Source organism: Ammospiza nelsoni, chromosome 3 (assembly GCF_027579445.1).
Source record: "Ammospiza nelsoni isolate bAmmNel1 chromosome 3, bAmmNel1.pri, whole genome shotgun sequence".
Lineage (NCBI taxonomy): Eukaryota > Metazoa > Chordata > Aves > Passeriformes > Passerellidae > Ammospiza > Ammospiza nelsoni.
This window is the reverse complement of record NC_080635.1, coordinates 113,426,076-113,441,208: the sequence shown is the minus strand read 5'-3', so window position 1 is coordinate 113,441,208 and position 15,133 is coordinate 113,426,076. Positions and strand designations below refer to the sequence as shown.

Genomic DNA, 15,133 nt, shown 5'->3' with positions numbered 1-15,133 from the left:
CCTTTCTCTGGGAAGATGCACAGCTGCTCCTGGATGAAAATGAATAAATAATCAGTTTTATTTGGATCTCAAGCTGTTTGCTCCTCTCGGAGACGAGCGACCCACAGATCTCAGCTGAGGAGTTTAAAGGGAGACCAAGTGTTTGCACATTTTCTGTGCATGGACACAGCATCATAAAAAAAAAAGCCTTTCCATGGTCTCTTCCTGTGTAGTTTTGTTCTCAGCAGGGGATAATTTATGCTGGGTTTTATGTTGCATTATTTAATTACACGTATTTTTAAAATGCCTCTGTTTTGCCAATTTACATTCAGCCTGCGCTGCCTTTGCATGGCTTTGGAGCTAAATACCCTTCTGATACCTCTGGAGATGAGTCTTAAAATAGTCTATAAATCCTTTTAATTCAGAGTTGGAAAATGATCGAAGTCAGAGGTAGCAAAGCTGGAGGTTCAGGGCATAAAGGCTGTGGCTGTTTCAAGGTGAAGAGGAAGGAGCAGGGAATAATTAATACATGAGAAAGGGGTAACAGGAACTCCCCAATCCATCTTTACAAGGCAGGATTAAAGGGAAAACAAGAAGGTGAAGAATTGCCAGGGGAAACCACTGTAAAAAGCAGGGACAGCTCCTCAGGCAGTGCATGGCTGAGGAAACATCCTGCTAGCAGGGTCAGCGTTGGGCTGGATGCTCAGATAAATGGAATTTTGGAAAATCCAGAGGATTTCTATGGGATGTGTGAGGACTGATGTCCCCCTTGGACACCACAGCTCCATCCAGGCGCATCCTGGGACTCATCAGCCCTGGAACGAGGCTGGGAATGGTGAGGGGGGTTGGTGGGGACAGACCAGTCACGAGAGGGGCACATCCCCTGTGGCTTTGGCTGGATGCAGGAGGATCCAGGGTCTGCCTCAGGATGTGCCTTTAGGAGCTGAGGTCCCAGCCATTCCCATTTATTGATTTATCAGGATCTGAGTGTGTTAACCCCGGGGTAACACCCAAATGTCACTGTCCTAACAAACACCTCAGAGCTGCTTTTTGCGCATCTGCGATTTCACCTCCACGTCCCAGGTTTTTTAAACATTCATTATCACAAACACAAAAGAAGATCTATTTTTTTTTTTTTTTTACAAAATGCCAGCTTGCTCAGATCTGGCAGTGTGTCTGGCAGGAGCTTTGACACCCTGCTCACACAGTGTCAAAGTGCAGGGCAGCAATTCCTGCTGGATTTGCAGCTCATCCAGAGCTGCCACAAACGCCCTGGAGTGCTGTGTTGTGCCAGACTCATTTCCTCGAGTTTTTGGGTCTGTGTTGGGAAAAAGAGCGAGGTTTTGGGGAGGAAAGGCATCATGCCAGGGCCTTGGCTGTGGTGGAAATGCCGTGCTGGCACCCCATCTCCTCCTGCCCATGAGGCTCTGCCAATGTGCCCGGAGGAGCCTCGTGTTGTATCGAGTGAATCCAGATTATTTCATTTCTCATGAAATTAAGAACTCCTGGCTGAGCCAAAGGCCTTGGAGAGCAGGATGCTGGCCAGCAGGAGCTGGATGGATTTGTGTCCTCTGAGGGTTTTCTCATGGTGGGAGTTGGGGTTGGCAGGAGGGAAAAGGTTCTGCGTGGGCAGGGCGGGTGTGAGGCTGCCCTGGGAAACCTTCAATGAGCAGCACCATGGTTGTCCTTGGTGGGGGCAGCCAAGCAGATCTGAGGTCTGGGCTGAGAGCCACAGTGATCCTGCCAGCTCCTGTGGAGCAGCTCAGCCTGCCCAGAACAGGTAGTGATAAAACACTGAGAAAATGGAGTTTAAAATGTGGCCGTGCTCGGGCTCACGGGATTTACTCCAATGTCACCTCACTGGGAATGGCTGCAGAGATTCTGGGTGGCATCTCTGGTGGTGACAGAGCTCCTTTGGCTTCTCCTTGGCACCTGGCCTTGGCTGCTTGTCATGGAGCCAGCCTGCCTGGGCTCAGCCTCTTCTGTCCTTCCGTGAAATGAGCTCAGAGACACCAGGATCAAAGCAAAGGGAGCCTCAGGGTGGAGCTTCCATGTGGAGCCTTGCCCAGTGCCAGAATTCCTGCTGGAGCCAGGATGTTGAGAGAATCCCAGAATCCTCCAGGCTGGAAAGATCCTTCAGGGCCGTAGAGTCCAGGCTGTGCCCGATCCCCACCTTGTCACTGAGTGCCACATCCTGGGACACCTGCAGGGATGGGGACCCCAAACCTCCCTGGGCAGCCCCTTCCAATGCCCAACCACCCTTTCCATGAGGAAATTCCTGCTCTTTACCCAGCCTGAGGCTTTGTCCCTGTCTGACACCCCACATTTGCTGCTTGGCTCGGTGCAAACTCGTTCTGAGAGCTTCACTCCCAAACAATGACCCAGTTCCAGGAGATGCTGTTTGGTGGCACCAGGCAGAGTCGTTGTGTTCCTCCTGCCCATCTCTGGTTGCATTTGCAGAGCAGCAGGTGCCAGTCTGATCTCACAGCTCGGCTGCAGAGGGAGCAGGAGTGGGAATAAAGGATGTGGTTTATTAACTTTATGGATCTGCACACCCTCCCCTCCTTCCAGGGAGCCTGGTCAATAATCCATCCCAGCGCTTGTGCCTGATGTGTAGAGGAGGGACCCTGGTGAATCTCAGTCTGTGGGTCTCAAGTGCCAATCCAGGCAACTTTCTTCATCAAAACATGTCTGGATTTGGCCAAATTCAGAGTTGAAAATAAAGGATGAAGATTAAAATTGAGGAGTTGAAAATAAATGTATGTGACAGGGCGGCTTCAGGGATACTTGGAACTTCTTGTTCCCTTTTCCCAGAGTTTGCCACCTCCCAAAGTCCTCCAACAGAGCCCTTCCTGACCTCTATTAAGCTTTGATTGGCCAACTTTTAATTGATTTCTTCCCTACATGTGCACATGGGAGAGCTGGAGGAGCGTTGGCAGAGAGGAAGGAGGGTGGGAATGCTCAGCTGGGAATGAGGATGTGGGTGGGATGAAGATCAACAATGGTGGCACCTCTGGAGCCAAGTTCCAAGCCTGGGCTGCTCAGACTGGTCACCTACTGTGAGAAATTGATTTAAAAATAATTCTCAAAATCTCCTGACAGAAGGCCCACAGTTTTGTACATCTGTGTGCAAACTTTGAGATGAGCTGCATTAGGAAGGCCACGGAATAGAGATGACGTTGTTGAGAGAGAGATTGAACCAGGAACAAGTTTCAACAGGTTTCAAAATAGGGCCTTGCAGAAACACCAGATTTTTAGAGAATTTAGAACTGTGAAAGATGCATTGTGGGGTAAAAATAGAGGTGATTGGTGTTGGAAGTGTTAGCAGCACTGTGTGGCAAAAGCTGGGAAACATTTCTGAGGTGTTGTAACCAGGAAATAGGGTGGCTTCTGCTGGAATGGTGTTGAGTTTTACATCTCTTATGTCTCACCCTTCATCAAGACTGAAAATGGAATAAAATAGTTTAAAAGCCTCTCAGCTGCCCCTTCTCTGTAAAAGCTGGGAAAACCAAGAGCCCCTGATCCAGGATCTGAGTTAACCCTTTCTGATCCAGGATCTGAGTTAACCCTTTCTGATCCAGGAGGTGAGTTAACCCTTTCTGATCCAGGAGAGGAGTTAACCCTTTCTGCATGGAGAGGATCCAAGTCCTGTTCTTCAGTGGAGCAAAGGGAGCTCGTGGTGTCCCCACCCCACCCTGATTTGTCCCCCAGCCCCTTTGGGTAGAATCTCTCATTTTTGGCAAAGATGGAAATGGTTCCTTTACCTGAGAGCTCATTCAGTGTCTCCCCAGTTTACCCAGCTCTCCTCAGGGCATCCTCCAGGCGTTTTTCCCCTGACGTGAGCAATGAGGCACCCAGGTTCTTGCAGAGTTTGCTCTTTGCCCAGGAATCAATCCAGTCCACTGAGCTGTCAGAGCTTCTCCAAGGGCAAGGGCATTCCTCGTGTTTCCACCATCCAATGATATGTGACACTTCATTTAAAGCTTGAGCATGGAGCCTCAGCAGCAAGGAGACGGCTGGAAGGTATTGATTTTGCTGCCTTTTTTTTGTGTGTTTATGTATAAAAATGTGTTTTACAGTATTGGTAAAAGGACATTATTGCTGGGCAGACTCTGGATTTATGCCCTGGTTTAGTTTTCTCTCAGGTTTTTTTAAGATCCATTTGTTTGGGGTGTCTGTGAGCAACAAAATACTGGCAGGAAATGGATGTTGTGGATTTGTGGGGTTTGTGCTCCTTAGTCAAACAAATCCCAGGTTGTGGAACTGAATCACCTGGAACTGATTTTCTGACTGATTTTCTTCTCCTCCTAAAAGGAGAAGAAGCTTCTGATGTGGTCTGTTGGGTGCTTGGAGGCATTTTAGGTGTCTCCAAACTTTGCAAACTGCTCAGGAGGTTCATGGTTTTGAGCTCTGGACCTTTTAGCTGATGGCAAAGGGTTTTAAACAGAATTAATCCCAAACAAAAGCCAAAAATAACCAAAATAAGGTGAGCAGGGCAGAGTCTGGGGTGGGTTTGAGTCTGGAGGGGTTGGAATTTGGTGCAGGACCCACCATTGATGTTCTCTCTGAGTTTGGAGCCCGTGCTGTGAGGGGAGATGGGGCTGCTGATGGGCTGGGGTCTCTCTTGGGATTCTCTGGCAGATTTTGTGTCCTCCTCACTGCTTGAATCTCCTTGGGAAGGAATCTGCTGACTCCCAGGGCTGAGGGAACATCTGTCCTTGGGGTTTGACAGAGCTCTTGGCTCGAGACCATGAAGGAACAAAGTTGTGGCAGAATTGGTTGTTAAAATGATGGAAAGGCAGGAGAAGCAGTGCTGGGGGAGAGATGGAGACCCCAGAGTCTGGAAGAGGACAGAGAGAGGGTTGGAGATGGCCCCTCTGGGCTCTCTGGGGGTGAGGCCCAGCAGGGCAGGGAGTGGGAGCTCAGGGGAGACAATTCCCACCGAGCAGCGTTGGTGTTTGAGGGAAAAGGGGAATTCTGCCACCCTGGGAGACAGGACACCCTCCTGGCAGAGCTCTCCCAGTGCCAGCTCCTCTGCCCTGGGGCTCACAGCAGGTTCATGTTGGTGACTTGGAGGATTCCAGAATGATCTTTGGTGGGAAGGAACCTCAAAGCCCATCTCATCCCACCCCTGCCATGGGCAGGGACACCTCCCACCATCCCAGGGTGCTCCAGCCTGGCCTTGGACACTTCCAGGGGCACTTCACAACCCAGGGACAGCGGGAAGTTCACATCCAGGGAAAGCCAAGAGAAACCTGGGAGCCCTGGCTGCCACATCTGAGCAAGGTTCAGTGACATTCATCAGTGCCACAGGGCCAAATTACCCAGCTCCAAATGTCCCTTCCCTCCCTCAAACAGCTCCTCCACCTGCTCCCACGTTATCCCTGCCCAGCTCCAGCTCCTCCCTCCTCTCTCAGCTGCACGGGGTCAATGTCAAGATCAGGGTCTGCTGCACTTGTTGGAGGTGCTTCATCACCACCTAAATGAGAGCTGTTCTGTTCCAGGCAGCCTGATCAATCACACCAAGAAAATTAAATCACTTCATGTGTTGGATCAGCCATATTTATACAGCAGGTGGGGTTTTATCCCACACAGTTTATTGCAAAGCAAGATGGGAATTCAAATCCCAGAATGGTTTGGGAGGGAATGGACCTGAAAGATCATCCCACTCCACACCCTGCCATGGGCAGGGACACCTTCCACTGTCCCAGGGTGCTCCAAGCCCTGTCCAGCCTGGCCTTGGACACTGCCAGGGATCCAGGGGCAGCCACAGCTTCTCTGGGAATTCTATTCCAGGGCCCCACCATCCTCACAGGGAAAAATCCCTTCCCAAAATCCCATCCATCCCTGCCCTGTGGCACTGGGAGCCATTCCCTGTGTCCTGTCCCTCCATCCCTTGTCCCCAGTCCCTCTCCTCTTGTATTTGAGGGGTTCCCAGATGAAGGAAGGAAATTATGAATCTGACTCCATGTTCCTAGAAGGCTAATTGATTATTTTATGATACTATATTATATACCATATTATATACCATATTATATACCATATTATATACCATATTATATACCATATTATATACCATATTATATTATATTATATTATATTATATTATATTATATTATATTATATTATATTATATTATATTATATTATATTATATTATATTATATTATATTATATTATATTATATTATATTATATATAAAGAATACAGAAAGGATACTTACAGAAGGCTACAAGATAATAAAAACATAATAAAGAAAACTCATGACTCTTTCCAGAGCCTCGACACAGCCAGGCTGTGATTGACCAAAGAGTGAAAACAATTCACATGAATATATTATGTACTAAAGAGTACAGAAAGGATACTTACAGAAGGCTAAAATATAATAAAAACAAATTAAAGAAAACTCGTGTCTCTTTCCAGAGCCTCAACACAGCTTGACCCCGATTGGCCAATGAGTCAAAACAATTCACATGAAACCAATCAAACCATCACCTGTTGGATAAACAATGTCCAAACACATTCCAAAGCAGCAAAACACAGGAGAAGCAAATCAGATAATTATTGTTTTCCTTTTCTCTGAGGCTTCTCACAGGAGAAGAAATCCTGGGCAAAGGGATTTTTCCAGAAAATGAGATGGTGACACTCTGCAACTCTCCTGGAGCCCCTTCAGGCCCTGGAGGGGGCTCTGAGCTCTCCCTGGCGTTTTCCCACTCCAGCATTTCCAGGTCCTTCCCAGAGCTGGGCACGGAGTGTGAAGTTGTCTCCTCCTGCTTCCCTCCTCACCCCATCCCACCCCGATTCCTGCATCCCATTTTCCAGCAGTTCCCAGGCAGAGAAGGAACCCCTGGGAGCATCTGCTGCCTCTGGAAAACCCTTCAGCCACTGAGCTGGGTTTTGTGATGCTTCTCCACCTTGGGGAGGTGTCCCTGCCCTGCTTTTTCCATGTCCTGATGGAACCACAGAGCTCCTGGGGTGGGAATGCTGCTGCCTCAGCTCTGGCCCTGCTTTCCCACAGCCCGGAGCTGCCCAGTTTGCTCACTTGCAGTGAATTGTTGGTGCTTTTGATGCCTCTTCAGTGCAGCATTCAACATTCAACATGTTCCTGCTGAGTTTTCCATCCCCCCTGGAGCTGTCAGCAGATGAAAGCTCCAAGGCTGGCTTTCCATGGGAATTTAATCATCCCAGCTGTCACGCAGATCCGATACAAATATTTCCCCTGTTAATGGTTTCAGCGTGGGCTTTTTTGTGGGATCAGATGTGATCTTATTTAATGGAGCTCTCTTGCTGTGGTGCTTTGGTCTTTTCACCAGGCTGGGCTTAATTTTTTAAATGGAGATTGTTCAGAGCTGAGGCAGGGAAAGGACTGGAGGGATTGAATGGGGTGGGAAATGTGGGATGGACAAAGTGACTTTGGATCAGCAGGGGAAAGGATCCAGGGTGAGTGGGGCTGTCAGGAATGATGTGAAACTGTGCCAGGGGAGGGTTAGGCTGGATATCAGGAAAATGTTCTTCTCCAGGGGTGTCAGGCACTGGAACAGCTCCCCAGGGAATGGTGACATTCCCAATGTGACATTCCCCAAGGTGCCAGGAGCATTTGGACAATGCTCTCAGGGATGCACAGGGTGGGATTGTTGGGGTGTCTGTGCAGGGATTGGACTGGATGATCCTGGTGTGCTCCTTCCAGCCCCATGATTCTGTTCTGTGGTTCTTGGAAGAGGGGGAAGTTCAGTGGGGTTTTCCAGCTGTGTGGCTGGGATGGGGGAATTGCTGGAGCTGCTGCTGGGCTGAGCCAACACTGTGGCTTTGGAGCACTCCCCACCCCAGGCCCACTGGGGAGACCCTGGGGGACATTCCCTGGTCTAGGGAGACACCAGAAGCTTTCCTCAAAAAGCTCTCAGACCCCACTGGCTCCTTCCCCTGTTCCTGTGTCTGTTCCTGTGTCCCTGAGCCTCTCCTCCCTATTCCCTGTCTGAATCTCACCTTTGTACTGCCCTGAGACCAGGGTCAGACCCAAACTCAGCCCCTCTGGGTGAGTGCTGGCACCTGAACATCTGAATAGAACATTGTGGATATTATGCAAAGGTCCTTTTTGCTTCCTTACCCTGGACTGTACCAGCAGCAATTCAGCTCCTTAAGGCCACCACAGCTGGCACAGCCCAGCCCCAAACCCTCACCTGCTGGAACCCAGGACATTCCCCTGGCTGCCCTGGATGGCTTGAGACCCTGGCAGAGGGCTCAGAGACCTTGGCACAGAGTTAGACCCCTGTGCCTTTGATTTTAACCCTTGGAAACAATTACCAACTTTGTGTGAGGAGTTACAAGCCACAAAGGTTTGAGTAGAATGTTAGTGAATTTATCACAGGGTGGAAAAGCAGAATTTTGTGTTTTTTTAGAATGGGGGTTCAGGAGGCAAGATGGAGGAATCTGGGCGTGTCCTGTCCTTCTTCTTCTTGTTGTCCTCCCTCTTCTGCTGTGATGTTGGCACTTCTGGACTGGTTTAGAGTAGAAGCTTACTGTCTAACATAGGTGATAGGTATTGGAAAATTATTGTAAATAACGTACATGTAGTTTTTAGTATAAAAAGATTACACCACCCTGAGGGCAGGCACTGTGCCACAACCCGACCTGCTGGACAGATCTCAGCAAGTTGGAGAAAGAATGTAATACATAAGAGAAAATAAACAACCTTGAAAACCAGAGCTGAGGAATCTCGACTTCTTTTTTGTTCCCAGGGCTGGGAAAAAAAGCCTCTTTAATACCTCAGGAGCCATTTCAGCAACACAAAACCCAAGACTCACCTTGTTCCCTGCAGCCCCATAAATGTCCCTGATGTCCCCACAGGTGGTGCGCACGGAGAAGAACAGCCTCAACAACCGGTTCCTGCCCTGGGACGAGATCGAGACCGAGGCCATCCTGTCCATCGACGACGACGCCCACCTGCGCCACGACGAGATCATGTTCGGCTTCAGGTGAGCCCTGCCCACAAACTGCTCCTCCCCACGGCCAGGACCTGCCCACAGAGCAGCCAGGGGCTGGCACATCCCTTCCTGTGGCTGCCCAGCTCTGCTCCTTGGAGAAACACACATTAATGGGGTGGGGAACCTGATCCCAGTGAGGAAACCCCATTTCCCACATTTCTTAGCCCAACTCTTCAGTTTTTACTACGCTGATAATGGACCTGGAATGGTTTTAAGGCCTGTGGTTTGCTAGGGTGGACAGAGCCTGGAAAAGAAATCCAAGAGGCTTTCACTCCATCCATGAGCCAGAGGCAAAGCCAGGATGGTGCTCAGGTGGTGGTGGTGGCTGCCACCCTCTGCTCCGTGTGACACTGGGGTGTGACAGTTCTTTGGGCAGAGCAGGCAAAGGCAGATAATGCCCCCCAACAAAGGCAGATGATGTCCCTCAGCAGATGATGTCCCCCACCAAAGGCAGATGATGTCCCCAGCAAAGGCAGATGATGTCCCCCACCAAAGGCAGATGATGTCCCTCAGCAAAAGCAGATGATGTCCCCACCAAAGGCAGAAGATATCCCTCAGCAAAGGGAGATGTCCCTCAGCAATGGCAGGTGATGTCCCCTAGGAAAGGCAGATGATGTCCCACAGCAAAAGCAGATGATGTCCCTCAGCAGATGATGTCCCCTAGCAAAGGCAGATGATATCCCATAGCACAGGCAGATGCCACCCAGCAAAGGCAGATGATGTCCCTCAGCAAAGGCAGATGATGTCCCACAGCAAAAGCAGATGATGTCCCCACCAAAGGCAGGTTCTGCTGCTCTCACTCCCACCCTGTTCTGCTCCAGCTCCAGCTTTCCCCTGACTTTTCCCTGGCAGAATCTCCCTGCTGACAGGGATGAGGGGGCTCCTGCTGGGGAGCTTTGTGCCAGCTGCTCCTGCAGCTCCTGCAGCCAGAGCTCCCTCCCTGCCAGGAGCTGCTGGGGACTGAGGAGCCTCAAGGAGCCTCAAGGAGCCACAAGGAGCCTCAAGGAGCAGGAGCTGCCATTCCCATCAGAGAACACCCAGCAGCTGCCTGGGGGTGGGACATGGGGACCAAAACCTGCTTGGGAGGGGGATTTAAAGGCACAAAATGCCTGGAAACCCACCAGGCTCCTTCAGAGGGATGAGAAATGAGGTGTGAGAGGGATTAAAGTGCAGGAGGAGGCGTCAGGATTCCTGGCTTCCCTTCCCTGCCCCATTCCAGGCTCTTTATCCAAACTGGGCTGTTTTCTCCCCTTTTTTTGGTCTCTGTTTTGCTGATTAGCCCTGGAGAGCATCAAATGAAGGTCATTAAGTGCCCTGTGTTAATGTCACTCATGTCCCTGCTTACAGACACCCTGCTCCCACAAAGCCTCCCTGTGTTAACACATTCCCAGGAGCTGCTGGAGTGAACCTCTGCCCACAGCAACTGTGCTTTGTCAAAACTTTGCTCCAGGCTTTGATTTTTGGGGCCAAAAGCATCGTGTTTGCCACTCAGGAGGGAGCTGGAGGCAGCTCTCTGAGCACCCCCAGAACGATTCTCCAGAGAAATCCTGGTTTTTGTGGCTGAGCTGGGAGGAAGGCGAAGATGTGGGAGAAGTGAAAGGGAATAAATGGTTTCAACTTCCAAGTTTTCTAAACAATCCCCCTGGATTGACAGGAACTGCAGCAAAAAAGTGCTGGGGGGAGGACAGAGCCAGGGAAGCTGCTGGTGGTGTTGATTCCTCGGGATTATCTTGGAGTTTGATTAATTGGGTGGAGGACTGAACAGCAAACATGTCTGTGCTCCATCAGTGTAAGGAAAGCTCAGGGAATCTTCTGCTCTCCTCCTGTAGCTCTCCCAGAACAGGGCTTGTGGGAGAAACTCACATCCAAATGAGGGAAAAACCCCAAAATGGCACTTAGTGCCCAGTTTTGTGCCTGGCAGGAAGGGAAAAGCCTTGTGTGTGCACGGGGAGTTGTCCATGCAGTCTGGGGTCACAGCTTGGGCACTGAGCAGCAGGGAGGGGGATGAAGGATCCAAAGGAAGCCAAGCACCCCTGCCTGTGCAAGCTGGGTTTGTTTCCCAGCTCAGGCATCAGGCTCTGACTTTTTCCCTAATTATTGCAGCCAGTGTTGCAGCTCTCCTGGGGGATTCCTCTGGAGGAGTGTGAGCTGCAGATGAGAGCAGAGCATTAAGCAATCCCACGCTCCACATGCAAAATTCAGGATTTCATTCCCAAGGCTGGGCTGTGGGCACGTGTCGGGGTGAGAGGGCTCTGGAGGCTTTTCCTGTGGGGCCAGAGCCCAGGGAGCTGCAGTTTGGGATGAGGAGCCAGCACCTTGGATATCCAGGTCTTCCCTCAGGAGACACCGGGGCCTTCAGCATCTCAGCAGCTTTTCACAGAATTAGGGAATTGTGGAATTTCCAGAGTCCTGGAATTGGGTGGGAAGGGACTCAAAGCTCATCCAGTCCCACGCTGCCATGGCCAGGGACACCTCCCACTATCCCAGGGTGCTTCAAGCCCCGTCCAACCTGGCCTTGAAGCTTTCCTTAAGGGAGGCTGATGTTATCTTGGCTTTACTGAGCTCCTGGGAGATGGAAAGTCCCAGGAATTTGGGGAAGAGACCAGGAGATGGTGGGCTCCTCCCAAGCTGAGCCTGGGCTGCTCTGGCTTTAGTTTTCTTTTAAACCTTCATTTAAAAGTTTTCTTCACTAAACCTTCATTATGAGCTACAAAATCCCTGATTTATGGGTTAGGAAGCCTTTCCTTGTGCATGAGCAGCTGGGCTGTGCTCTAGGACAGGAGCATATTTAACACATTTTCCTTTTTGCCATTTGGGCATTCCTTGGATAAGCAGTTGCCAACTCCTTTATGTACAGACCCTGCACCCCTTGCAGCCCCTCAGGAGCTCTGGGTGGGCTCCCAGGTCGGTGCCTCATGGACATTTCTGTGTTTGCAGGGTGTGGAGGGAGGCCAGGGATCGCATCGTGGGCTTCCCAGGCCGCTACCACGCCTGGGACATCCCGCACCAGTCCTGGCTCTACAACTCCAACTACTCCTGCGAGCTCTCCATGGTGCTCACTGGTGCTGCCTTCTTCCACAAGGTGAGACCTCCCCACCAGGGCTGCCCCTTCCTGCTCACAGCCACCTCTGAGGCTGCAGATCTGGGGGGTTTTTGGTTTTTTAAGGACAAATGGGGGAGTGTGATGGTGTTCACAGGGGTCTCAGGTTGAGGGAAGAGACGAGGATCTGACTCCATGTTTCAGAAGGCTTGATTTATTATTTTATGATATATATTACATTAAAACTATACTGAAAGAATAGAAGAAAGGATTTCTTCAGAAGGCTGGCTAAGAATAGAATAATAAGGAATGAATAACAAAAATGTGTGGCTTGGACTCTGTCTGAGCCAGCTGGGCTGTGATTGGCCATTAATTAGAAACAACCAACATGGACCAATCAAAAATCTACTTGATGCATTCTACAGCAGCAGATAATCAATGTTTACATTTTGTTCTTGAGGCTTCTCAGCTTCTCAGGAGGAAAAGTCCTAAAGAAAGGATTTTTCATAAAAGATGTCTGTGACGGGAGCTTTCTGCTCCTTCCCCCTCACCTTCTCCAAACTGAAACAACACAGCCAGAACCTGGTCCTGAGGGCACTGGGAAGGATCTCCAGTGGCTGTTCCTGCCATGCTGAATCCACAGCAGGATCTGAGGGGGCTGGAACCCCCATTCCTCCATTCCTGAGCTTCCAGGAGAGGGTGGTGGCTGTGGGGGATTTGCTGCTGCTGTGGATCTCAGTGTGGGATTAACTCCATTATGGGGAACATCTCCACTGGGATCCTTGAGGTTTGAGCCAGCCACACCCCACATGTCCCATTGTTGCTGTCACCTGTGGGGCACCTGGGGGACACCGTGCCTTTCCCATTGCAGTACTATGCCTACCTGTACTCCTACGTGATGCCCCAGGCCATCAGGGACATGGTGGATGAGTACATCAACTGCGAGGACATCGCCATGAACTTCCTGGTGTCCCACCTGACCAGGAAACCTCCCATCAAGGTAAAGCACCGGCAGCCAGGGCCTTGTCCCAGGGCTGGCACTGCTGGAGAAGCTCTGCTTGGGAAGTGGGTGGTGTCTGATCCAGGGAAATCCAGCTCCAGGGGGAAAGCTCAACCTTTGGAATCTGCCACAGAGCAGGTGAAGTGAGGTTTGACTTGACAGGATTGCTCAGACTGAATTCGCTGCCTGGTGAAAGGTTCCCTGCCCGTGGCAGAGATGATCTCTGCTCTGGAGCCAGGCTGGGAGAGCTGGGGGTGCTCACCTGGAGAGGAGAAGGATCCAGGGAGAGCTCAGAGCCCCTTCCAGGGCCTAAAGGGGCTCCAGGAGAGCTGGAGAGGGACTGGGGACAAGGGATGGAGGGACAGGACACAGGGAATGGCTGCACACTGCCAGAGGGCAGGGATGGATGGGATATTGGGAAGGGATTGTTCCCTGTGAGGGTGGGGAGGCCCTGGCACAGGGTGCCCAGAGAAGCTGTGGCTGAACCTGGATCCCTGGCAATGTCCAAAGCCAGGCTGGAGCACCCTGGGACAGTGGAAGGTGTCCCTGGCCATGGCAGGGGTGGGACTGGATGAGCTTTGAGCTCCCTTCTGAATCCTGAGATTCCCTCTGTATCCGAGCCCCCTGGCAGTGCCCGGGCTGGGCTCTGTGGGCAGTGTGGCACTGACACCTGTGTCCCTCCTGGCAGTGCCTGGGCTGTGGGCAGTGTGGGCAGCATGGCAGTGACACCTCTGTCCCTCCTGGCAGTGCCCGGGCTGTGGGCAGTGTGGCACTGACACCTGTGTCCCTCCTGGCAGGTGACCTCCCGCTGGACCTTCCGCTGCCCCGGCTGTCCCCAGGCTCTGTCCCACGACGATTCCCACTTCCACGAGCGGCACAAGTGCATCAACTTCTTTGTGAAGGTGTACGGGTACATGCCCCTGCTCTACACCCAGTTCCGCGTCGACTCGGTCCTCTTCAAGACCCGCCTGCCCCACGACAAGACCAAATGCTTCAAGTTCATCTAGGATGGGAGAGCTGGACCCTGCCAGCTCCCAGCTGAGGCAGGAGAGGCCGGCACGGGGCTGCTTTGGTGGGCTGTGAGTGCAGAAGGCTGTGGGAAATGGGCCAGCCTGGATTGGGATGGGCTCTTCCCTCTTCCCAAAGTGGCTCACCTGGACAGTGAATGGGACCCCATAGCCCCTGTGAGGACACACCTGGACAGGGAATGGGACCCCGTGGCTCCTGTGAGGACACACCTGGACAGGGAATGGGACCCCATGGCTCCTGTGAGGACACACCCACGGATCATACACTGAGGAACGGCTCGCTGGCCACTGGCTCTGCCCCTTCGCTAGCCAAGGGCAGCCGTTCTTTTTAATTATAATTATTGTTATTTAAAATGAAAGTGTTTTAGATTTGCCACGTGAGGCGCTTTTTTTGTTTTCTTTTCTTTTCCCTCCCCTATCCCCACCCCATTTTCCCCTCTGGACCCTTCAGCCCATCCCAGGGTGCTGTAGCAAGGCCAGGTTGGAGGTGTTTGGGCAGCTCCTGTGAGCACTGCTGTCCCCATCCTTCCTGCCATGGCACAGCCCTTCCCACCCACCACATCCTGGCTGCTCCTGCCTGTGGCTGCTACTGAGGCCTCTCAGGTGTCACCAGGTGAGGAGCCCTTTGCTCTGCTCCCCACCCTGAGCCCCTGGACCGGGGTGGGGCTGGCCTGGATGGTCCTGCCTGGCTCCAGCTCTGGCCCCTGTGCTGTTCCCGTGCTGCAGCCCAGGGGGTTCAGTTGCTGCTGTCTCAGTGTCTTTCCCACCTTGTCCTGCTGATCCTCTAAAGACAGGGAGCGTGTCTGGGGCTTAGGGAAGATCCATCTGCAGCACAGCCAGGGCTCCTGCAGGCTCTGACCCTTCTCTGTGCTCAGCCTGGGTGTGCCAGAGCTGCAGTTCCCACTCTGACTCGTCCCCATCCCAGAGCTCTCCGTGCCTGTGTCGGGTTTGCCGTGGGCCTCAGCACAGCTGCCTTAACTCCAGCCCATCCTCACAGCCTGGCTCTGGGCTGTGTCTGAGGCTTAATCCCAACAGGAGTTTCCTAGAATCTCATCTTCACACAGATGCTGCTGGGATCAGGTTCACAGCGTGGGTTTGGAGCTGGT

At 51.7% G+C, this 15,133-nt stretch overlaps 1 protein-coding gene across 10 annotated transcripts in view; it reads left to right on the top strand.

Moving 5' to 3' along the window:
* EXTL3 (exostosin like glycosyltransferase 3) overlaps window positions 1-14,408 on the top strand; it is a 132,754-nt gene extending 118,346 nt beyond the window's left edge. For all 10 annotated transcript variants that reach the window (XM_059468121.1, XM_059468116.1, XM_059468117.1 and 7 more), the window contains 4 exons: window positions 8,823-8,950; window positions 11,897-12,041; window positions 12,871-12,999; window positions 13,797-14,408. In XM_059468121.1, the coding sequence (XP_059324104.1) occupies window positions 8,823-8,950; window positions 11,897-12,041; window positions 12,871-12,999; window positions 13,797-14,006 (612 nt within the window). In that variant the 3' untranslated portion in view covers window positions 14,007-14,408. The remainder of the gene's footprint in view (window positions 1-8,822; window positions 8,951-11,896; window positions 12,042-12,870; window positions 13,000-13,796) is intronic.
* The last annotated feature ends 725 nt before the right edge of the window (window positions 14,409-15,133 follow it).